This window comes from Microtus pennsylvanicus, chromosome 13, assembly GCF_037038515.1.
Source record: "Microtus pennsylvanicus isolate mMicPen1 chromosome 13, mMicPen1.hap1, whole genome shotgun sequence".
In the NCBI taxonomy this organism is placed as follows: domain Eukaryota; kingdom Metazoa; phylum Chordata; class Mammalia; order Rodentia; family Cricetidae; genus Microtus; species Microtus pennsylvanicus.
The window spans coordinates 66,898,401-66,922,572 of NC_134591.1; the positions used below are offsets into that span (position 1 = coordinate 66,898,401).

The following is a 24,172-nucleotide window of genomic DNA, read 5'->3' on the forward strand; positions in this document are numbered from 1 at the left end:
TACTGTTTGGAATTTTAATTAAATACCGCTTTATAATGTTATCTGCACACAGTACACACATTCTTTGTGAACTAACACATGCTGTATTAGTTTTGATGTTAACAAAATATAAGCATCTATAGACTATATTCTAGAGTGACTTCATTTACACGGTGCCTTCACTGTCAGTTAGGGCTGGGTCACATTTGAAATTTGCAAGACTGCAGGGGTGGGCAGGGCCCCGTCCTTCTCTGATGGCCATTAGCACAGTACCCTCAAGTTGGCTGGGTCCACCAGAAAGGCTCTTCCCGCACCCAGCACTCAGTTGCACACTGATGCCCCAAGCCCTGGTGCTGAAAGTGAGGGTGTCATCAGGCGGCAGTGTGGGGCCAGGGCTCCCCTCTTATCAAGCAGCAGTCCACACGAACATTTGTTCTAATGTCTATTCAGGGACCCAGAACCCCAGGCTGAAGAACAGAGAGCCAGAGTGGGGGTGGGAGAGGAAGACAAGAGAACAAACCAAGTTGAACCCACAGTTGGTGACCTGTTGGAGGTGCCTCGGGGCTGGGAAGAGGCAGCGGTGTGACATTTAATGTTCCCAGAAGAGTTCAGGTGGGAGCTGGACAAGGTAGTACTCAGCCATAATCCCAGCACTCCTGAGGCTGAGGCAGGAGGACTGAGAGTTCAAGACCAGCCTGGGCTACGTATTTAACGCCCATCTTCAGGGTGAGGATGGGAAAGAATGGGAGTGGGTAGGTGCTGTTAGAGCCAGGAGTGAAATCAGTCAGGGCTGTGGGTAGGAAGTGGGCAGCCCTGTAGTCAGCTGACTATCTGATGACACCTAGGGGCAAATCAAGGCTTCTAGGACAGGGTGGGAACTCTGGAGACAGGTCTCCCAGGCCCTGCCCCATCTCCACTCAGGAGCTCAAAGGCCTTTCTGCTCATCTCTCACGGTTCAACTTGTAAGATGGTGGCCACCGTCCTCAGCCTAGAAGCCATCGCGTTCCTGGGTGGCACTGCCCACCTCTTCTGCATTTGCCTGCAGTTCCAGTGTACCTGTATCTCAGGTTGGCCAGGGCTAAACAGACCACAGAAGAGGGAAGGGAGGGGCAGAGGGAGGCTGGGCACACATGCCATGCCCAAATGATGGGTGCCCACCTGGGTTGCCATGCTTAACCTCCCTGCTCACCTGCTTCCTGATCCCTGTCAGCTTCAGACCTCCCTCCCGCTACGCACCCCAGAACAGGTACTATCAGAACAGAAACAAGATCTGATTTTAATTCTGTTCCTAGGGACCTGGGGCCTGACCCTGAGGGTGACTTAATACTCCATCTCCTGCCCCTGCTTCCCCCCCCCAATCCCACCCCAGAACAGGGTTTCCTTTCCAGCAGGTGCTGGCCCTGCTAGCCTCTTCCTCACAAATCTTCTGTGGCTCCCGCACTCTCTAGAACACATGCCTCTGACAGCTAGTTATGCCTCGCGAGGAGTCTGCCTTCACTGCTCCTCTTGTTTTGAGACAGGGTCTCACAGGCTAGCCCAGGTTAGCCTAGAACGTGTGGCAAATCCTCCTGGAGGAAAGAAAAAGCCTCCCAGGTGCCGGGACCACCAGTGTGAAGCCATCCACGACTTCCATTGCTCGTCTTCTTTCTTCTTTTGGGTTTTTTGAGACATGGCTTCTCTTTGTAGCCCTGGCTGTCCTGGAACAGTAGACAAGGCTGGCCTCAAACTTAGAGATCTGCCTGCCTCTGCCTCTCGAGTGCTGGGATTAAAGGCGTGCAGTACCACGCCGGGCCTCACTGCTTGTCTTTTGAGGCTCTTTGACAACCCTGGCTCCAATCTCCGACTTTGCAAAGCTGCCCGTTCCCTTGAGAGCTCTCTGGTCTTAGCTACACTTGCCAGCACCCATGAATGCATGAAAATCACCTCCACTTCTGAGCACCCTCTGGTACTGGGACCAGCCTCATGAAGGCCTCTGTCTATCCTTCTCTGCGGCACAGCCTGCCCTGGAGGGCAGAGCTCCGTGCATGTAGTTCTGTGAGCTAAACACATGGTAAAAAGCCCTCCAGTGTGGCTGAGCCACGGAGCCTTTGCTCTGCCGCTGTCTCTACCTCAGGCATGTAAGCCACAATACAGACATGGTCAAGAGGAAATACAGACGTGGTTATGGACTCTGTGCCAAATGGCGTCATTCTGTTTGGGTGTGAAGAGCTGTGGCGAGGATGGCTTATCAACACTGACCTATTAACACTGTCACCTTAGAGCGGGGTTTACTGGGTAGAGACTGCCCTAGGTCCTCTGGGGCCATCCAGCTTGCCTGCAGAACCCAGAGAGGGTAAGAAAACTGGAGGTGTGAACCTTCTGGCAGGGCTATGTAGACACTCTCTGGATTTAGTGGCCCATGAGGAGGTTTCTAAGGGAGTAGGCTTTCTGGGTTCTGGGATTCAAGATCTCCTGTGATGCCCACTAACAATGCAGACTCTTGGGTCCCACTCCAGGTCCCCTGAGTCAGGTCACCAGAGCTGGAGTGAGAAACCGGCATTTTAAACAAACCCCTATGGGATTCTGATGCCCTTAAAAGCCTGCAAGCCTCTGCCTGCCGCTCTCAAATGTGCACATCGGTCCGGGAGTGGGGGTGGGGGTGCTAACCGTGATATAGACAAGGAGAAAGCTGCAGACCTGTGTATGAGAAACGCCTGCTCAGCCTGGACCCAGCTCAGGGCGGAAACCCCGGTGCTCCAATGATGGGAAACAGGAGGTGAAGCTTAGCTAATTAGCGGTCTAAAAGGAACGGAAGGGGAGGAGATGGAAGTGGATCTGTGTGAGGGCTCCAGACTCTTCCCAGGAGCCAGATGTGCCAGAGAAAGAGTAGTCTGTCCTACTCGGGCCTCGGCACATCCCGCGAAGCTGGCAGGAAAGTCACCGGGCCAGAAATCACCAGGAACGTCTCTATCAGTTTGAAGCAGAGAGGGTTGAAAGCCCCCTCCCCTTGCCTTACTTCTGTCCCCCTCACCCTCTGTTCACTCGACTTCTTTGGAGGGAGGAAACAATGAAATAATCTTCACAGGACTTGAACCAAGCCGGTTTTCAGAGCAGGCCCAGCAGGAACTCACCAGCAGGTCTTCACAGAAGGAAGGCCCATGCACACCACCAAGGTGCAGATGACAGCTTGTTCCGCTCAGGGCTGGCCCTGCTGGGCTCAGCAAAAGGGATACCAATATAGTCACAGACTCATGAGTGTGCCAGGTAGAGCTGAGGCGTGCGTGTTGGTAAAGGAAGACCGACGGTGGCGGTCTCCAGCCTTTCGCTGGATGTATAAAGAGGGGGCTGACTCTGTTTTGCCTTCGCTCTAGGGAATGTGTGGTAGGCTGCAGCCACTACCTAAGCTCACTCAACCCCCACCAGGCTAACCTGCCATACAGCCCACCTGGCATGCTCCCCAACAACTTGAAATGTCTTCCAAGGCCAAGGACATTGAATGGCTTCTCTGCCAGAGACAAGGGCCTCCCAAGATCATCTTACAGAGTTCTCGGTTTAAAACCAGGATACTTGAAAGGCAGGTTGGACAAAAGGGCGGAGCCATGGGGGGCGGGGCTGTGGGCAATTATGCCCCCAAGGGAGGCAGATCACTGCTTGTTGGTGTGCTCCAGGACACGGTAGGGAACCCCAGGGGTGCTTTTGGAGCTGTGCTCCTCCTGCATGACGGGCAGTGTGGCCGGGGTGTAGATCTCAGAAATGCTGTCATTGTTTTCCAAGGCCCCGTAGGAGAAAGAAGCTTTGAGGTCGGGCTGGACCGTCGTTCCCTTTGCATGCATGTCCGGCATACCTGTAATGACATCCACGGCCCCAGTCGTCACGTGGGAAGGGAGGCTGAACTTTCCGCGCTCCCCCCACAGACCCTCCCAGAGCTCAGGAGCCAATCAAGTGCAGTCCTGATTCCCCAGCTGCTTTAGAGTTAAGAGGAAATGCTCCTGTTTACACAGCAGGAAGGAAGGTGTTGGCATCCTGAGTGGCAGGTGGGCAGGGCAGGACACCGTGCCCAGGACGTGGTAGATGCCACTTTGCTGTTGAATCAACTCAGGGATCCAGGAAGCTTACTTAGCATTGAGGAAATAGGGCGACTTTTGTACCCTGGAGACTCAGCAATGAGAGTAGCATTGTGATGACTGGAGGGAGTGTTTGACCTTTGACCTGATATTCCATATCTCTAGGTAGGGCGAGGTCTGATTTCCATTACATTTATGGGAAACAAAGACCCAGTGTTGTTGTTGTTGTTACTGTTGTGTTATTACTGTTTTGAGAGACAGGGTCTTTCTTTATAACCCTGGCTGACCTGGAACTTTCTAAGCACATCATCACGTTGAATTAACTGTCTCTGCCTCCCAGATGCTAGGGTTAGAGGCCTGCACCGCCAATGCCTGGCTTAAGGAACGTAATCTTCAATTCCTGTGACCTTTTCCTACAATCCCTCCAGGAGATCACGTGGGGGCCAACTCGTTCCCTAACTAAATGCCAAGTGTCTCCTGCGAAAGGATGGGAACAGCTCGTCTCTCACTGCCTGGCACACCCTCCGCACTGGGCTAACACTACACGGCTGGAGACCAACGCCAGCAGTAATGCCTGTTGTAAGGTAACATATGCTGTTTCAAATGTTCACCCAATTTTGTCTCATCTGATCCGTGAGGCCATGAAGAAGGAACAGAGAGCCGCAAGCAACTTACCCGAGGGCCACAGCTGCCGAGAGGCAGTGGTAGGGTTGATGACCATGCAAGACATGTGCTAAAATCCTGGATGTGTGTGTGTGTGTGTGTGTGTGTGTGGTGTGTGTGTGCACGCACACAAATGTGCCTGTGCGTGCATGTGGAGGCTGGAGGTTGATGCTGAGTGTCTTCCTTGATCACTCTCTGCTTTAGATTGTCTTAAGCCAGGGTCTTTCACTGACCCTTGAGCACACTGATTAGTTACACTGCCCCCACCAGCACTAGGACTCCAGACACGCGCTGCTGGGCCAGGTCCAGATGTGAGTGCTGGGGATCCATCCATGGGGCCGCACATTTGCAGAGCAAGTATTTATGCACTGAGCCATCTACTCAACCCAAAACTTCAAAGTTTTTAAAGAAAAAGGGAAGCAAAGGCAAAACTAGTCAGGCATCTACCACATCCCAGACACTGTGCCCACAGCCTTGACACATGCACCCCGTAACCCAGAGATAAGAGTGAGGATGAGAGGCCTCGACACGTCTTATGGGGGGAAGGTGGCAGAGGGCAGAGTTTGAATGTGAATCGAGCCATGTGAACTCTATGTGTCCAGTAGGATTGTCTCAACTGCGAAAGGACAAGGTCTTCGATCTTCAGTGCCTCATTTCCTACTGAGGTCATGAGGTACAAGAGCCACACCCACAAACTGGTCATAGAATCCTGGCTTCTAGGACCAGCCGACGTCCCCCCCTACTTCCCATCAGAGAAGTGTACGTATGCACACAGGGACATGTGTATGGACAGACACACAGTTTATAAACGCACAGACACACGGGGACATACACATACTCGCACACAGAGTTGACACCTCACCTATCTGGGATTCAGCTATCCAGCGCCCTCATCTATCCGGAACACAGCCGAGAGACAAGGAAGTAAGCAGAAGAGGCATCTGAGCAGCCAGGTTCGACGTTAACACAGTCCACGCACTGATAGCTCGAGCCCTGAACTGCCAGGAGAAACCTCAGGGCCCCACTCAGCCACTCTGCGTTCATCCACACGTGGCTGAGTCGGGCCAAATGAAAATGCTGACATGGGGTTCTCTACTCCTACTCAGGCAGGCTGGCCACAGCAAGCAGGGCAGAGGGCAGCTTAGCAGAGCAAGATAAAACAAACAAACAAACAAACCAGTAAGCGGGTGCGGCTGGGGCCACTCGACACGGGAGCACATCAATCAGTCCTGAGAACACGCTTGGGTCAAGGCATCAAAACCTAAAAGCTGAGTCATGCTGCTATGTAGCCCAGGTTGGTCTTGAACTCATGATCCTCCTGCCTCAGCCTCCCAAATGCTGGGGATTATAGGTGCATGCTGTTACCAGTGTTTAAGAACTGCTCTCGATGAGGGACTATTTTATGTGGCTGACATATGTGTTCATACTTTGTTTATAGATTCTGTGACTGGAGGATGCGTGATTATGTTGTGAAAAAGTAGAAGAAAATGCAGGCATGGTCTGGTGCCCAGTCTACCTGGTATATTGCACCTCTATGTAAGAAGCATGGCACACCATGCTCCTGAAGTCAAAAGACTGAATTCTGAAGTAGCGTGAGTAGCCGGTAGCTGGCCGGGGGATGAATCTGAATAACTTTAAGGAGCTTTTTCCGTGGAGAGACCCTGGTGGTGTGGGTGCTCACTGTCCGGTCCGCGGTTCTGTGCTAAGCAATCCTAGCAATCTTCCACTGTATAGGTTGTACACACACACTAAAGCAGATGCTGTTCCCTGAACCGTCTCCAGAGTGGTTTATCTCTGTGCCCTTTACAGACCCACGGCACTGCTGTCTTGTCAGGGGATGCCCAGTAATGGCAGCAGAGGTCATGTTAGTGATCATTAGTAGCCTGGAGAATTTATATCAGCTAACTAAACTCAGGCTAATCCATTCTTATCTGTCCCACTCAGTTTTCCTAGCCCACCACAATCCCCACACCTCCCTATCACCTGTGTGTGGCTGAATGCTAAGTGGTTCTAGCCATGGCTAAACACCATTTGAGCTTGGGTTCCCAGTGTGAGCCCTCAATTCCCTGGAAAGTACGGTGGGGCAGGATCGAGGTTATAGTGTTGGATTTGTTCATGTTAATTTTCTTTCTCACTGACCTCTCTCTCTCTCCCTCTCTTGCTCTCTCTCTGTCTGTTTCTCTCTCTGTCTGTTTCTCTCTCTGTCTGTTTCTCTCTCTCTCTCTCTCTCTCTCTCTCTCTCTCTCTCTCTCTCTCTCTCTCTGTTTGCAGGCTCAGGGCCTGGTGCTGCTGATTGGAGCGACACTTGATGTAAGTTGGGGTTTTCTTTCCAAGACCCTGTGACAGACCTGGGAACTGGCAAGGGGTTCTCAAGGCCAACTGAGGCGCCTCAGCCATCAGCTCCTCATTTGAAGGAAGAGCTTGAAAGCGATACAAACCAACAAAAAACAGGGCTAGAACTCACACCACAGCACACCTGTCCTTCACTGCGCTTCCTACACCAAGTAGCAGTCACGCTACATCACCCTACAAGAGCAGCCAGCAGGGCACGGGGGAGGCAGGAGGGGGGAGGAGGAAGGGGCGGGGCTTCGTTACCTGGCATGGCGTCCATGGAAATATAGGGCTCGAATGGAATGGCCTTCTTCCTGTTTCGCGTGATTAAGAACACACCCAGGAAGGCGATGAGGCACCTGAAGACCGGAGAGGAAGAGGAGAAGTGAGACCAGGAGCAACCACGAGGAGGGGACTTGAGGGCAAGTGGCTAAGGGCCAGCTAAAGAGAGCGGAGACCACAGGGCCTGCAACCAGCTAGAGACACTGTGCATGATAACAGCTTGGGGGCGGGACAGGGAACAGGGGCCACATATCCAGAGTCCACAAACTGGACTCTATAGTGATATTTTATTTATGCTTTAATAAATAAAGTTTACCTAAAGATCAGAAGGGCAAAGCTAAGCCACTAGATAGAGATCAGCAGTGGTGGCACATACCTTTATTCCCAGGATTTGGGAGACAGAGGCAGAGGGATCTCTGTGAGTTCAAAGCCACCCTGGGCTACACACGATCAATGCAGAAACAAATCCAGGTGGTGGTGCCTCACATCTTGAATCCCAGCACCAAAGGGAATATAAAATGGGAGGAGACAGAGGCTTAGTCCGCTTAGTCTGAGGTCGCCTAGCCTTGGTAGAGGTAAACCTCCTCTAGTGGCTTGGCTGCTTTGCTTCTCTGGTTTTTGGTTGAGCCCCAATATCTGTCTCTGGGATTTTATTATTTGTGCTACAGGATTCAGAGTTGTCTCAAGTCTTCCGGGGAAATTTGTAGCATGTGGCTCATCTACTTTCCTACAGTCAGTGTTCTCAAAAGTATGCCCTTTAAAAAGCTGTATTTTTTTAAATTAAAAAAATTTGCTTTATTTTATGGTTTTTTCAAGACAGCCTTGGCTATCCTGGAACTTGCTCTGTAGATGAGGTTGGCCTCAAACTTGCCTGTCTCCCTAGGGTTGGGGTTACTGGGATTAAAGGCATGTGTCACTACCACCCAGCTCTAAAAAATTTGAATACAGTTGGTATAAAAGTCTAGCAGCATGACAATGGATATACTAGAAAGTCCCTATGTCTCCTCTCTTTCTCTCTTGCGCACACATGTGTACACACGTACACACATGTACACACACGTACACACACACACACACACACACACACACACACACAGTACATTGCTCTGGCTGGCCTGGAACTTGTTATGCAGATCAGGGTGACCTAAACTCACCGATATACCTGTTTCTGCTCCACCTGCCACCCCAGAGCTGGGATTAAGGGTATGCGCCATCCCACTCGGTTTTTTTCTCTCAGTGTATGGAAAGAAGCAGTTCCTCAAAATCAAGGTGCAGTTTACAGGCCGTGATGCAGAGAGCCCAAGAAGAAAGATGGACAGTCTCTATTCACGTGTTCACCTACCAGGTCAAGATTGAAAGACTTCTATCCCCCTAGAGCACTGGTTCTCAACCTTTGTGATGACCTCCAACCATAAAGTTATTTTCATTGCTACTTCATACTGTAATGTTGCTAGTATTATGACTAATAATGTAACTATATGGTATGCTGGAGATCTGATATGTGACCCTTGTAAAAGGGTCATTCAACCCCCATAGGGGTTGTGACCCACAGGTTGAGAACCACTGCTCTAGACGATTCTAAGCAGCTGTGGGTAACCCTGAACTGATCCTCCAGCCTCTATCTTCTGAGCAGTAGCATAAGAAGTCAGTGCCACACTGTCTGGTTTCATTCATTGCTGGGGATGGGAACCTAGAGTTTTAGCATGCTAGATAGGAACTGAACCAAATAAGCCCCAGCCCAGCTTCCCGGAAGGACCTCGGTGCCTTTTCTCTTCATGCCCCACCATGCCCCGAGTCTCTACCACCTGACTTCTCTCCCCACGAGTTACATTTATCAGAAATGACAAGAGGAGAGAAGGCTGCAGGCCTTTGAGGAGCCAGCTGCTCACTTTTGGAGCCAGCACCCTCCGGCTAGCAACTCTCTCCACTCCAGGACCAGGGCTGAAGCAATGGGTCAGGGGCAAGTCCTGGCTAGACAGAGTGGGACTCACCCCAGGGCAAACATGCAGACGTGCAGCGCTTCCTCCCCAAGGAAGTCCAGGTAGAAGATTGCACCTGCGGCAGCAAGGGAGAGAAGAGATGGGGATCATTTCCTGTGCTCACCCCGTGCAGCCTCTCGCTATCTGCTCTTCCTTGCAGGGTACCAAGGTGACCAAAAACACAAGGACTAACTCCTTCGGAGGTGACTGTCTTAGGAGGCTCTTTATATCTCCATAGTCAAACAAATTTTTGAGATAATATTCAACTGCTCCAAATAGCAAAGCTCTGTATACATTTCCTCTAATCTCATCCCTATCATGAGCCACAGGTCACAATAATTGATAATTGATAATTTCCTGCCTCAGCTTTCCAAGTGCTAGACTTACAGGCTCTAGCCACCATCCCTGGTTTGTTTGTTTGTTCCTTCATCTCCTCCTGCCCTCACCTCTCTCTCTCTTTTTTTTTTTTTTTGACAGACTCTCATGTAGCCCAGGCTGGCCTCAAGCTCCTTAGGCAGTCAAGGATGACTTTGAACTTCTCATTCTGCTTCTTCTACCTCCCAAGTGCTGGGATGACAGGTAAGGTGTGCATAGCCAGACCTGGTTATTGCAGCATGAAGGATGGAACCAGGGTTCTGTTCACACTAGGTCAACACTCTACCAACAGAACCACATCCTAGCCCCGACGAGACGATCTACACTGTTGGAGAAGCCCTGCCCAGGACCCACAGCAGGAGGAACGGGGGATGTTTGGATCATAAATATTGCAGTTCTAGAGAGAAGTGTTATTAGACCTGTAAAACCAAGGCTTGGAAGGTGGGTGGTTATTCCCTGAGCCACATGGTTGGCATAACGACTGTCGGAATGCAAGCCTTCATCTCCAAATCTCATGCCCTCCACAAAAACCACAGGCAGATCCAGAAAGCAGAATCAGCTGAGAGGTAGGCCCCCACCCCCACCCAGGAACAATGTCCCTCTGCTCAGGCAGGACACAGAAACCCAGTAACGGGCAACTCTCACCTGCTGTGATGGCTGCCGTGGTGGACAGGATGTAGCCTACACTGGCAATCAAGGAGGAGTCATAGATCTGAGAGGCTTGACTCAGAAACCTGCAACACACAGGTACTTGGGTCAGTGGGCTAAGGGGGTAAGAGAGGAACTTGGGGTACAAGGCAAGGCATGGGGAGGGTTTCTAGGTCTATAAGAATGGACTCTCTCCGTTACAGTGCTGGGGACCTAAAGATTTGAGGTCTGAGCTTGGCCCACAGACTGAAGCCCTTCTGCGGCATACCTCAGACTATGTGACTGTGGCCATGGCCACACCCTTTTCCTCACCCCTGGTCCCCACCTCACTGAACTGAGCTTCTCCTGGGTCTACACACATCCCAGGACAGTCTCATGGGACTTGTCACAGCCAGCCCAATGTTGTAATTTTTTAAAATACTAGAAACATGTTAGTGGTTACTGCGATGAATGGGAGAAAGGAAAAGTCAGCTCCTATTTTGTCTGTGGCAGACACCACCTTCATGTAGGAACTGAGCCTCTGTCCAATTCCCTGTTGACATCCCAGCCAGCACTGCACAGCTGCCCGCAGGAACACTAGCCGCTAAGCTAACCGTCTGTGCACAGGCTGTATCCCTGAGACCTATGAGGGGGATTGTGGCTGTGCGTGCTGGGGGACTGTCCTGACTGGGAGACCATACGTTCCTAAGAGGTGGCAGGAGTTCTTGGTTGCCTGTGTGACCCCGATCTCTCAGCACTGAACCTGTGTACCTGGCAAAGGTTCTCCTTAGGAGAGCTATAATAGTGTTGAGGGGCTAAAAGTCCTGATAGTCAAACGGTAGCAGTGACAAAACTCATGACGTGTGTGGACGCCAAGCTGGGGTGCTTCGGGCAGACCTGTGGGTCTCAGCTGCAGAGGGTGAAGCTGAACCCCAGAGCAGCCTCGTGGGACTTGGAGGAGCAGATGCAGAGGGGCTCAGACTGGGAACCTGATGATTAAATTCAGCCCTCAATTTATCACGTCCTAGCTTTAATCTCCCTCTGCCTCCCAACATGGGACAGACAATACCATCTCCAGCCCACCCCGCAGGGTGCTGTGAACATAGGTGATCTGAAGATGGAGCCCCCACCAGCAGCAGCTGCTGCGATGGCCCTCAAGGTCAGGGTACTGAGCTCAGGCTAGACCTAGGAACCTGACCTTCAGGCTGGCTCAGCCTCGCCCACCATCTTGAATCCTTCTGACTGACTGACTCAGGTTGTCACCTCTAATATTCATGGAGTGCCACTCCCTTCTAGTCCTCTGGCGGGAAGGGCTCTAGGACTCAGAGGGGGCAGGACTGAAGCCTGCTCTCAGGATTGCAAAGCTTCACATCACCCATACTCAGAGGTAGAAATGAGCGTGCACTCTTTTCTCTGTGAGGGCCGGGGCCAAGTTCTCGAGGACAGGAAATGACAGCTCTGTTTCTCCAACGAGACAAGCAAGCGCCTCCTCGGTGACGGCAAGGCTTCTTCTCAAGTTCCCATAGGGCAGATGACAGGCTGCTTCTTAAACTTTGAGCACTCGGGACAGGGAGGGATGTGTGTGTGTGTGTGTGTGTGTGTGTGTGTGTGTGTGTGTGTGTTTGGATTCCACTCCCTGCCCCAGGAGTTTATCTCCACCCTGATGCTCCGGCTGCCCTACAACTTCAGAGCCAAACGGAACCAGGCCCCAGAGTGGAGGAAATGCAACGCACGTGGCCTGATAGACGGCAGTGGCCACCATGCACACGAACATCACATAGAAGATCGGGTAGTCCAGCTGCAAGTTGCCTTGGATGGACAGCACCAGCATCCCCGACACAGCCTTGACCGTCACCACCGTCATGGAACCTGCGGAGAGCAAGCAAGGTCCTGAAAGGACTTGGGGGCAGAGGTGGGAGGTTCACAGAGCTCCCGTGGTAAGAAGACACCATTGGCTAGGTCTACTTTGCCCAGGACTCCCTTAGCTGGGCTGACAAGTCAAACGGAGGGATGTGAGGTGCCCACAGCTCTTTCCAAATACCACGTCACTATACCCTAATGGGCAGCAAGTTCAGATCTCTGCCCCAGACGACATGACAGTGGGCGGGAAATGGCTCTCTGAACAGACGCGCAAACTTCCCCTTAGCACCGACTTCATGGTAATCCAGGATAACAGGTGAGGAAAGAACTCAGGAATGGGAGCTTCATAATGCTCAGTCACGTGCATTTGCCAAACTGGAGGTAGAAAAAACGACTGGGGTAAGGGATAAAGGAAGCCACAGCCCCCACTGAACTGCATTGCTTCCCCTGTCAACTGCCTCAGTAGCGTTCTCCTGCCAGCAATCCAGCACACGGTGCCTTCTGGGCCCCGCGGCCACTGCACTGGTCTGCAGGCGTGGGAAGCCCCTGAAGTCACGCTTGAGGCACCATACTGTCCAAGCTACCAAACAGCAGATGGGCCATGAACAAGGGGATGTTGATGACTTAGGTACTAACCACCACAACGTTACAAAGGGACAGGAGACTTATGCTGCAACTTGGGTACACCTAAGAATGTTATGTTCAAACGAGCCAGTTACAGAAAGGCCTCATAGGGCCAGGTGTGTAGTGTGCACCTGGAATCCTAGCACTCAGGAGGCTGAGGCAGGAGGATCAAGAGCTTAAGGCTAGCTGTCTACAAAAGGAGATTTTTTTTTTACCCTAAGCTGAAGATGTTGCTCAGTTGATAGAGGGTTTGTCTAGCACGCACAAAGCCCTGGGCTCCGTCCCCAGCACGGCCTAAACAGGGCGGGATGCAATCCCAGCACTCAGGAGATGCCAGCAGGAAGATGAGATGTTCAAAGTGGCAACACAGGGATTTCAAGGTCAGCCTGGGCTACCGGGAACCCAGTCTCAATACAAACAAATGAAGAGCCACGTTAGGATATAATTCCAGTTATATAAGATGTTCACAGAGATGCATTTATACACAAAAGGGAGGTTAGTGGTCGCCTGGAGCTGGGGAGATGGGTGATGGGAGTCATCAGTACTGAGTACAGGGTTTATTTTGGGGTGTTCTACAATTAGATTGTGGTTGTGTGAGTCTATGACTATAGGAAACCCCACTCAAGGCTTCTCTTGAGCAGAAGAACCACGTGGCATATGAATTCTATCTCAATAAAACTGTTTTAAAAAGTAGATCAGAGGCCGGGCGGTGGTGGCGCACGCCTTTAATCCCAGCACTCAGGAGGCAGAGGCAGGCGGATCTCTGTGAGTTCGAGACCAGCCTGGTCTACAGAGCTAGTTCCAGGACAGGCTCCAAAGCCACAGAGAAACCCTGTCTCGAAAATCAAAAAAAAAAAAAAAACAAGTAGATCAGAATTAATGCCAGCCTGTGTTCAGTGACAGACATCTGCATGGTTTGGGGGGGCTGTCACTGAGGTGGGATGGGGGGAATAACATGTGGGTACCTCTGCCCATATCAGTTCACCGTCCTCCCAACACTGGGGTATTTTCCTTGTCATGTTGTGTAGAGGAGACACCAGACGGCCAGCCCTTTCTCCTGCTCTGTTGGACACTGAGTGACTAGCAGCATCTTTGCCTCAGCCTGAAGGCCATCTCCGGCCTCAGCACCCATCCCTTGAAAGGAAGGAAAACCTGTCTGTTCTGGCTCCATACCTGCCCTCTGACCACACAGCGCTTTGAGGATACTGCTGGACAGCTCTGAGGTGACCTCCGACCTCACCTAGCTTACCCTCCTTCCATTCCTTCTCCTGACGGGTCACTGCCCACACTCAGGTGGCTGTGGTCCATGCGTTTGCTCACTTTTCTCTTGTTGAAGACGGTCCTCTCTGAATCTCCACTGGGACTTTAGTTCTGGGCACTTGGAAGACTTGAGCCAGAGTGCGAGAAATGTTAGAAGCCACCTCGGCCAGCCGGGCCCAGCTCCCTGTGGCCACCTGTAGGGTGACCGTCTTGAACTGGCCTCAGGTAGCTTCTGTATGCAGAGCCGACAGCCTTGAGCAGAGTTACTGGGGGTGACAAAGCCCCATCACCCAGAAACTGCTTACCAAGCAAGGCCACCAGGAGGAGAATCACGATGATGCTGTTGGCGTTCTTCTCCTTGTAGAAGTACAACAGCAGACAGAACAGGACGATCGCCACCAGCTGCGGAGGACATCAGTGGTCACCAGGCATGTAGTCAGGAACCCAATGTGTGTCCCTGTCCTGACCAAGCCCAAGTATGTGTGTAGCGGATCAGAGAAAGAGGAAGGCAACTGTTGGGTCCAGCGGCACACTTAGGAGGAGCTGAGAGGTCAGGGACGGCTCAGGCTGCACAGTGAGTTCAAGACCGGCCTGGGGAACTCAGGTGCTATCTCAAAATACGAAAATACAAAAGTGGTTGGCGCAGACAAATTGCAGAGCACTTTCCAGGGACATCCAGGCCCAGGGTTCAATATCCAGTAATAAAAACCCAACCCAAACAAAAATGACAACAAAAAAAAAAGCAAAATGCTACTCCCAAGTGAGACGCATACTTGAGGAACCATTTGGTCAAGTAACAGGAGCACGCTCTGTGTCACTAGGCCTCAGCTGGGCGCAACTTCCAGAGAAAGAGGAAGGCAGCTGCTGCTGAGTGTGGTGGCCCTGGCCTGAAATCCTGGCACTTGGGAGGCAGAGGTGGGAGGGTTTTGAGTTATCGGTTAACCTGGGCTATGCGGTGAGACTATGTCTCAAAATATAAAAGAGGAAGCTGAGTGAAGTTTGGGAGTCGTAGGCTGTAGTTGTGTCTGTCTCTAAATTGCTTGCGTGACCATAGTCAAGTCTAAACATCTCCAAATCCCTGCTGCCCCCGCCACTCACAGGGCAACAGTCAGCACTATGCTGGCTGAACGCTGCCCACAGGCCAGACGCCACTCCCAGCATGGCCGTCGCGTTCAGCTCCTTACACCAACACCGTATTGTGAAGTGGGGACCATTACAACCCTTGTAGCTTATGGCAGAGGCAGGATTTGAACCTGGGCAACCTAAGGGTCCATATCCTTTCCCAATAGACCATGCTGTCTGGGGCTGGAGGCCTAGAGTCCTGTATGGAAAGTGACTTCAGCAACAGAAACTCCCTAGTAGCTAATTCTAAGCTTGCATTTAAGACTGTTTCCTGGCCACCATCAGCCACCAGTCCTTTCTACTCCTTAAAGGCCTCGGTGAGTGACGCTATGTCCCGTAAAAGGAAGCCAGCCCCAGCACCTGGCATTGCTAAGGAAACTGTGATAATGGCTTAGCTCCCCTTGCCAACCCCAAACCCATACTAAAGTCTGTTCATACCCAGAACTAATGTGGGAACATCAACAGACATTTTAAAGTGAGACTTCAAGATGTCCTTGTAATTGGAGGCCATTAACTCAAGCTCTCCCATATCCGCCGTGACCTGCGTTCCATCTGGTGATTGTCTTACCTAGTTGTTACCAGTCTGGAAGCGAGTCTTGTGTTTTAGGAAGAAATCATGCACCCTCCACGAGGTTACTGGTGGGCACCCCATCACATATGTGCAGACTGACTCAGTAACACTCCTGAGGCTGTGGGGAGGGCACCCCAGTTTTCAGCTATCGCCTGACTTTTTGTGACTCACCAGTGAAGGTGAGGCCAGCACCTGGTGTTAAACCCTAAGATGGCCCTGCATGTGTGGGCGTCTCAGGAAAGACCAGGACTGCGAGCCAAGCTCAGTGACCTTCCATACCTACAATGCCCAGCATGCAGGAAACCCCCTAGAGACGCATTCTTTGAGTTTGATTTAATCCCTTCAGCGGGTGGCACTGCCACACTGTCAGGCCTGGTGAAGCCACCAGAGCATCTTCCATACTCTGGGTGACTGCTTTGCAGCCTCATGTTGCACCCCAACAAACCTAAGTCTAGTCACTTTTGCTATTTCAGAGAAGAAATGAGACTTGCCACACAGCACACACAGGATTTGAGGCCAGCTCTCTCAGAGTGAGAGGCCGGTTTGGGGGTCAGGCTCTGTTACAAGTTTCTGTTGGGGGTTGCCGGAGTTAAGACTGATATAGTTCTGGACTCCAGGGATTCCATCCTCTGTTTCCTGGGCTATCTGACCGCTCAGAGTTTCAATGTCTCCATCCGTGAGACTGGGAGGAAAACAGCTTAAAGCGGTGTGAGAATGTGAGACATATAAACCCATTTTGCACTGTGTTGGCACGAGGCCAGCTCACAGCAAGCAAACGCTGTGTGAGCACCAGGGCTGTTCTCTGCTTAGTGTGTTTGTGTATCTGAAGGGGAGCTAGCACTGCTGGGTTCTGCCCCTGGGGGCTCTGTCCCCTGGCTTCCCATCAGCTGTGTGATACAGGGAAAAACAGCATTCTTAAATTGTTTAATTCTGAACTTAAAAAAAGCTGTTTAATTTTAATTAACTATTTTTTTATTTTTATTTTTTGAGACAGGGTCTCCAATCCAAGCTGGCCTTAAATTGGCTATGTAGCTGAGGAGGGCTTTGAACTCCTGATCCTCCTACTGCCATCTTCCAAGTGCTGGAATTACAGGTATGTGCCACCACACCCAGTCTGTGTGGTGCTGCGGATCCAGCCCAGGGCTTCGTGTATGGTAGGGAAGAACTCTGCCAACTGAGCCATATATATATATAATAATATAATTATTAAATTATAATATATTTAGATATTATTATATATTTATATATATATATATTTTTGATTTTTCAAGACAGGTTAACAGTATAACAGTCCTGGCTATCCTGGAACTTGCATTGTAGACCAGGCTGGCCTTGAACTCACAGAGATCTGCCTGTCTCTGCCTCCCGAGTGCTGGGATTAAAGGCATGTGCACCACCACCGCCCGGCCTGGCATCTATCTATATTTTTAACTCCCTCTTTTATTATAAAAACTTTTTTTCAACTTACTTTTTATTTATTTTTTGTGTCTTTCACTATATGCCTCCCAATCCCACCCATCCCCTCCCCCCCAAAAAATTAAAATTTAAGAGAAGAAAAAAAAGAAGAAGGGGAACATTTTGCCATTGAAGCTGCAGCATGACACAGTGAGTCACATATACATACGAGTGTTCATTGCAAAGAATCACTGGTCTGGATCGAAGCCCTGGTCTCTGCTACACTATTGAGGCTGAAACCTCATTGGGACTCCTCCAGGACATCCTGTTGTTGACCTGTGTGGTGGAGGTCCTGCAATCCTGGTCCGCAGGACCACCCCCTGCCACTCCCCACACACACCATGCTCCAGCAGATCACAGATGCGATGGATGTTGGGGTGGGTTAACACATAACCCTGGGTCTGGGCCTGGGTGGTTGCAGGGTTGGTCAACTCTCCCTTGTCCTCACCCCAGGGTGAGCTCTCCAGCACTGCCCTGGTTAGTTCCCCCCTTGCAGCGGTGAGCAGGGTGTGGAGTCGGTTCTTTCCTAGGCTCAGGGTCGGCTGTCCCACACAGACCCTCAAGGCCAGCTCTACTGTGTCGCCGGGTGTAACATGGGGCCACTCTCCCAAGTGCTGCAGCTGATGAGGGGCAGGGACAGTTCTTATGACCTCATGGCCAGCTCTTCCATCTGCCTCAGGCACTGAAGGGCATTGATGGGCAATGCGGGGACATCACCTCCCCACCATGCCACCACGTGACAGATGAGTAATGGGGACAGTCTCCCATGCTCACAGCATTGTCATAAAATCTTTAAAAGCTAGACCCACTGGCACGGGCCTGTCATTTCAGCTACATGGGAAGATGAAGCAGGAGGATCAGGACCTTAAGGCCAGCCTGGGCTACACAGAGAGTTCAAGGGTAGCCTGGGCAACTTAGCGAGCTCCTGGTTCAAAATTTAAGAAGTAAAAAGAGAGCCAGGAGTGTAGTTCAGTGGGGAAACTTGCCTAGCATATGTGGAGCCCTAGGTTTCATCTCTAGTGCCACAAAAAATAAAAATAAAATTAGATGCACGATATTAAAATTTTGGACACAGAGAGATGAAGTGGAAATAAAATCTACATAATTTCATCTCCCAGCGACAACTACCCAGAATTTGTTCCACCTGTCCTTCATAGACACAGACTGTGCATACGCCTTCACAGCCCTCTGAAGACCCAAGATTGGCGGTGACCACAGATGAATTTGGATGGTGCCCAGGAGAGACATGGCCCCAGCAAGTCATGTGTATCTGGCATGTTCAACTGTGCCTCAGAGATTCCAACTGCTAGCCTTGGGGTTCAGCGACTGGGACGTGACCCTCTTTTAGTCTATTCAAGCAGAAGGATGGGACCTTCACTTACCATGTACAGGAGAAAAGGCCAGCTCACCAGGTGCCTGGCAATGTTCTCGCCTGTCATTTTCTCGTGACTATTGGGTGCAAATGTCACTAGCAGGTAGGTGCCCACGATCGCCAAACCACAGCCAACAAAGGACAAGACATAGCGCCCTGTGGGGAAGGAGGGAAGATGGTCAGGGGTTCAGGGCATGAGCCAGGTGCATGGCGGGGGGGGGGTGTACTTGGCAAGTCAGGGCAGCCTCTGCCTTTGTCCTGGCTAGTTTATCTCAACCCGACACAAGCCAGAGTCATCTGAAAATGAGGGAACCTCAATTGAGAAAATGCCTCCATAAGATCAGGCTGCAGGAAAACCTGTAGGGTGTTTTCTTAATTAGTGACTGATGGGGGAGGGGCCAGTCCATCGTGGGAGGGGCCGGCCTTGGCTGGTAGTGGTCCTGGGTTCTATAAGAAAGCAGGCTGAGCAAGCCATGGGGAAAAAGTCAGTAAGCAGCGCTCCTCCATGGTCTCTGCCATCAGCTCCCGCCTCCAGGTTCGTGTCCTGCCTGAATTTCTGTCCTGATTGCCTTCAGTGAAAGACTGTGGGTGTGGAAGCATAAGACAAACCCTTTGCTCCCCAACTTGCTTTCAGTTGTGGCGTTTCACCATAGCAACAGAAACCATAACTCAGACGGCCTGTGATAGGCATCTGGCACTGCTTGTAGTCAGTACAAATCAAATAAAAAATGGTTTCTCGTAAGGTTTATTTGTATATTTTTATGCATATGAGTGATTTGCCTGCATGTATGTGCACTAATGAGTACCTGGTGCTTTTGGGGGGTCAGAAGGCATCAGATCTCCTGGAACTGGAGTTATAGACAGTTGCGATTCACCACGTGGGTCTTGGGAATTGAACCCAGGTCCTCTGCAAGACCACCAAGTGCTCTTAACCACTGAGCCATCTCTCCAGGTCCCCTTAATATATGTGTGTGTGTGTGTCTTTAATTTATTGTTTACTTACTGGATTTGATTAATGTTCCACAAAACTTTAAAATGTTTTATTTGATTTGTTACTGACTTTGAGCACCATTGAGGGCATCGACTGCTTTGGTTTTTATAGACATGAACTTATGTAGTTCCTTTGGTCACTCAGCATGGTGTTCGTGAGGTCTGTCTGTACCAACTGGGTTCACTCATTCTTACAGTCGAGCAGTAACTTGTGTGACAGCGACCCAAGCATCCATTGTCTGCTGCTGGGCACATGTGTTTGCTGCCTGGGATTGTAGAGTATGTTGCTGTGGACACTCCTGTCTGTGTGAATCTCTACTGGGTATAAAGTATGCAGTGGAACCCTGGGCCACCGGGTAGGTGATGTTTGGTTTGATGGTTACCATGACATGGCTCTCCAAAAATGCCTGTAACAATTTACACTCCCATCAGTAGTGTGGAGGGGCTGCTTGTATGCTTGCTAACACGTAATGTTTTGTAGTTATTCTGGGAGTGGGCTATGTTTCACTTTTTGTTTTTTTTTTTAGTACCAGGAGTGGAACCCAGAACCTTGTTCACTGGGTGGGCTTTCCCAATGAACCACATCCCCAGCCCCTGCGCTGTGGTTCTAGCGTGCGCTTTACAGGGAAGTCCCAAGCCTAGAATCCCTTTATGGGCAGGCTGAAGAGGAACTGAAACCCACTGTGGAATATTTGTTTAAATATTTTGAATAGTGTAAAGATGTGACTCTGCCTTAGGTGCCTTCTGATTGGTTTAATAAAGAGTTAAATGGCCAATAGCTAGGCAGGAGGGATAGGTGGGATTTCCCAGAAGAGAGAGGAAGAGGAGAAGAAATTTAGGTGTGAAAGACACCACGGAGAGGCGAATGAGTCGAACACACAGAAAGGGAGAGAGGTAAAAACCAAGTGGTAGAATGTAGCTAAATAAAAATATGGGTTCATTTAAGTTATAAGAGCTAGTTGGTCAAGCCTACGCTAAGGCTGAGCTTTTCTAATTAATAATAAGTCTCTGTGTCATTATTTGGGAGCTGGTAGCCCAAAGAAAAATCCAACTACAAAAACTCCCCAAGAAGACTCCATGGTAGAGGCAGGCGAATCTTTGTGAGTTCGAGACCAGCCTGGTCTACAGAGCTAGTTCCAGGACAGGCTCCAAAGCCACAGAGAAACCCTGTCTCAAAAAACCAAAAAAAAAAAAAAAAAAAAAAAAAAAAAAAAAAAGAAGAAGACTCCATGGTCCAATGGGTAACTTTTAAGAATGACTGTTCTTTTCCAGGCAGCTACTTAGCCGACTTGCAAGGAACAGACACGGTGCTGTTGTTGCTCTGCCCGGAGGCCGGTCAGGGACCAGCATCGGGACTCAGGACAGAGTGGAGGTCAAGAGCCCTGTGCCTCTTCCCTGGCATCCTGTCATACTCCAGAGGGGAGGGTCCAGCCTAGGCACGGCCGGCCGCTGTGTGCTAAGAGCTCTGATCTACGCAGCTGCTGAGGGAGGGCTCACTCTGTTTACTCCAGCAACCCCTAAGCCCGGCTGTGTATCCCCAACACTTTGGCAGTTTCTTCCCTGTAAAGGTCTACGTAAAAGATTTTAGACACAAAGAAAAGCTGCAAGACTTGTGTAGTGAGCTCCTCAGTCCCACCTCTTAGACGGGTGGTTCTCAACCTGTGGGTCATGACCCCGGGGTCATAGGGGTTGCATATCAGATATCCTGCATATCAGACATTTGCATTATGATTCATAGCGGCAGCAAACTTACAGTTACGAAGTAGCAAGGAAATAATTTTATGGTTGGAGGGGGGTCACAGCAGCATGAGAACTGTATTAAAGGGCTGCAGCCTTAGTAGGAAGGCTTGGGGCACTTGACACTCCAGGAACATGGACCCCGAGGGGGAGTGGGATGCGGAGGAGCTGTCCATGGTGGGGGGGGTGCTCCATGACTTACTCACAAAGTCCTTAGGTTTCCATTTTTCTTTGATGAATATGATTCCAATGATGGCGCTCGCTGGAAAAAAAGCCAGGGAGAGAGAAGAGGAATAAGGTTGCTGCCAGGTCGAGGGGTGCCCCCCCCCCACTCATGCCCTCTGGGTGGCTCATGTGCACATGTCCCCCAGGGATCTTTAGGGTTTGGTCTGTTTCAGCCTCAGGCACTTCGTCTGGGAGAGGGGACCTCCCAGAGCCTTCTGTGGGATTTCTCTGGGCCCTGAGAGTCCACTGTGCATGAGGTAACTTACATGGGTGACTTTTGGATGCTCAACCTTAGAGGTGGGTGCTACAGTTGGTCTTATTTGATAAATGGGGATCCTGGGGTTAAAAGAGGTGAAGCTGATCGGAAAAAACAAGATTTGAACTCAGGACGGTGCGGGCCAGAGCTTTTCTCCTCCTGCACCCTACCTCCCCCATGGTACCTCCCTGACTATTGCAGGGTCACAGCTTTACTTAAGCTCCTGCGGCCGACCTATTGGACAAGGCTGGCAGCCACTATGACTCCATTACTAGCCCAGCTCTGCCTCAGCTGGCTGTGTGACCACGGGTAGGTCACTTCCTGAGTGACGACAGTCTTCTACTCTGTGAGACGGTATACTGGATCTGGCTGTACCAACTTGCTGTCATATATTTGGGCGGCCACAGGTGGCTTGAATTTCACCAAGGCAGAGCAGATACACTGACACCAGACAGCTCCGCTCTGGGTGAGGGGCCTCAGTGACCACGCCCATCTCCATCTCCTCTCCTCGCCTCCCCACCCCAATACCCCACTGAAAACTATTACTTCTTTGAGTTGTAGGTCAATTAAGTAAGATTCTATATGCAAAACATTCTGCATAAAGTAAATGCTCATAATAAAATGATTCTTGTTATTGAGGTATTTGGAACAGCAATGGAAAAATCTTAAGTAGACAATGGATGAACTGTTATTATGTTAAGTAGATTTCTCATAGGGTGACCTTGGAGGTTCTAAGAGCTTCTTAACCTCCAGTAGCTGACTCCCAAATCTTTTGTTTACGTATAGTGTCCTGCTTGCATGTAGGTCTGCACACCAGAAGAGGGCACCGGACCTCATTACAGATGGTTACGTATAGTGTCCTGCTTGCATGTAGGTCTGCACACCAGAAGAGGGCACCAGACCTCATTACAGATGGTTGTGAGCCACCAAGTGGGTGCTGGGAATTGAACTCAGGACCTCTGGAAGAGCAGCCAGTGCTCTTAACCTCTGAGCCATCTCTTTGGCTCAACCCCCAAATCTTGTCACAGTTCACCCTACTTATTTATTTATTATGGCACTGGGCATCAAAACCAGGGCCTGGTCCCAACCAGGCCATCATTCTATACCCCCAGGTCTCAGCCTCTATGTTTAAAGCCGGTTTACTTACTCAAAATCAAAGACTAATATTTATAGTGTTGGGCCCTTGGTCATTTATTCTTCACTGTGAGTGAAGGTTCCAAGAGGTCATTAGAGACCCCAGCAGTGGACAAAACAGAGAAAAGGACATAAATTTAATGATCGATGGGGGCTTGGTGGTGGCTTGAGTGCAGGAAGCAATCCAGAAGACAACAGGGAAGACAAAGATGGCCAAAAAACGTGCCTTAACCAGAGACATTCAAACCACCTTAGAAGAAAACACTGGGGAAAGAAAAAATACTGGCCCGACCTAGTAGCTAAGCGGCAAGCACTTGCCCAGCACACACGAGGGACCGGGTTTCTCTCCAACACTTAAAAGATACTGGGTGGAAAACCTCAGCGCAGCTTCTGCAGTCAGGTGACCAGCCCTGCTTCACCAAGGGGGTTCTTAGAGCAGCAATGCGGAGAGCCAATCAAGTTTTCCATTTTGTTAGTTTCTTATAATTGATAGCAGCTGAGAATCCTGAGGTCCAACCTAGGCAGTGGTGATTGATTAGTGACGTCTTTCCTGAGCCCAGGAGGGGCACAGTGACCACACACGCGTCACGCACAGGCCCTTCCTGCGGTGAGGAGGACCTTAGAGTTCAAGCAGAGGTAAGGCGCCAAGATTTGCTGTTTTCCTGAGAGCAGGAGAGAGTGGAGCTAGCAAAATGGAAGGAGACATTCAAGATGAGCCCATGGTTCCAGCTCCTGGGCTGTCTCTATTGGAATTGGATTTTATCTGTCACCTTGCGGCATTAAAGTTCTTTCATCTTTGGCTGGTTCAGGTGCTCTGATATGGAAATCACGGGAAAATGACACGTGGGAAAGGTAATGATGACTGGCCGGGATGACAGGGAAAGACCTGAGCACCAACAGCGTTTCTCAGAGGTGCAAGACGGTGAAGAGATGAAAGTCGTAGGCCTTGCCAGTGTGAAGACACTTCGATGAAGGCCGAACTCCCTTCTGCAGTGGCCATCAAAGCCATTCTAAAGAAAATGTTCTGAATCTTAAACACGGTCTGGAGGCGGAGACCCTGGCTCACACCCCTGCCTGCCACTGGTGACATACACCTCACTCCCTCTATCTGTAAAATGGGTGCTACATTCTCCCCCCACAGAGTGCTCAGAGCTGGGCCTGTGGGTGACATAGATGGTAGATGTTCTTACCAAAGCAAAGGCGCCTCTTTTTAAACCAGTATTTATTTTTTAAAATATATTTTAAATTAAAATACAATCTCATCACATCCCCTCTTCCGTTTCTTCC

At 50.4% G+C, this 24,172-nt stretch overlaps 1 protein-coding gene across 9 annotated transcripts in view; it reads right to left on the bottom strand.

Annotated features, from left to right (window-relative positions):
- Nipal3 (NIPA like domain containing 3) overlaps positions 1-24,172 on the bottom strand; it is a 40,554-nt gene continuing 16,382 nt past the window's right edge. For 3 of the 9 annotated variants that reach the window (XM_075946832.1, XM_075946831.1, XM_075946830.1), the window contains exons 5-13: positions 21,473-21,532; positions 18,554-18,699; positions 14,329-14,425; positions 12,013-12,148; positions 10,298-10,386; positions 9,290-9,353; positions 7,281-7,375; positions 5,548-5,579; positions 1-3,802 (exon numbers count right to left, since the gene is read on the bottom strand). In XM_075946832.1, coding sequence (XP_075802947.1) covers positions 5,563-5,579; positions 7,281-7,375; positions 9,290-9,353; positions 10,298-10,386; positions 12,013-12,148; positions 14,329-14,425; positions 18,554-18,699; positions 21,473-21,532 — 704 coding nt within the window. In that variant the 3' untranslated portion in view covers positions 1-3,802; positions 5,548-5,562. Of the gene's footprint in view, positions 3,803-5,547; positions 5,684-7,280; positions 7,376-9,289; positions 9,354-10,297; positions 10,387-12,012; positions 12,149-14,328; positions 14,426-18,553; positions 18,700-21,472; positions 21,533-24,172 lie in introns of those variants that run through there. The other 6 variants (XM_075946824.1, XM_075946825.1, XM_075946826.1 and 3 more) reach the window with 4 other exon arrangements.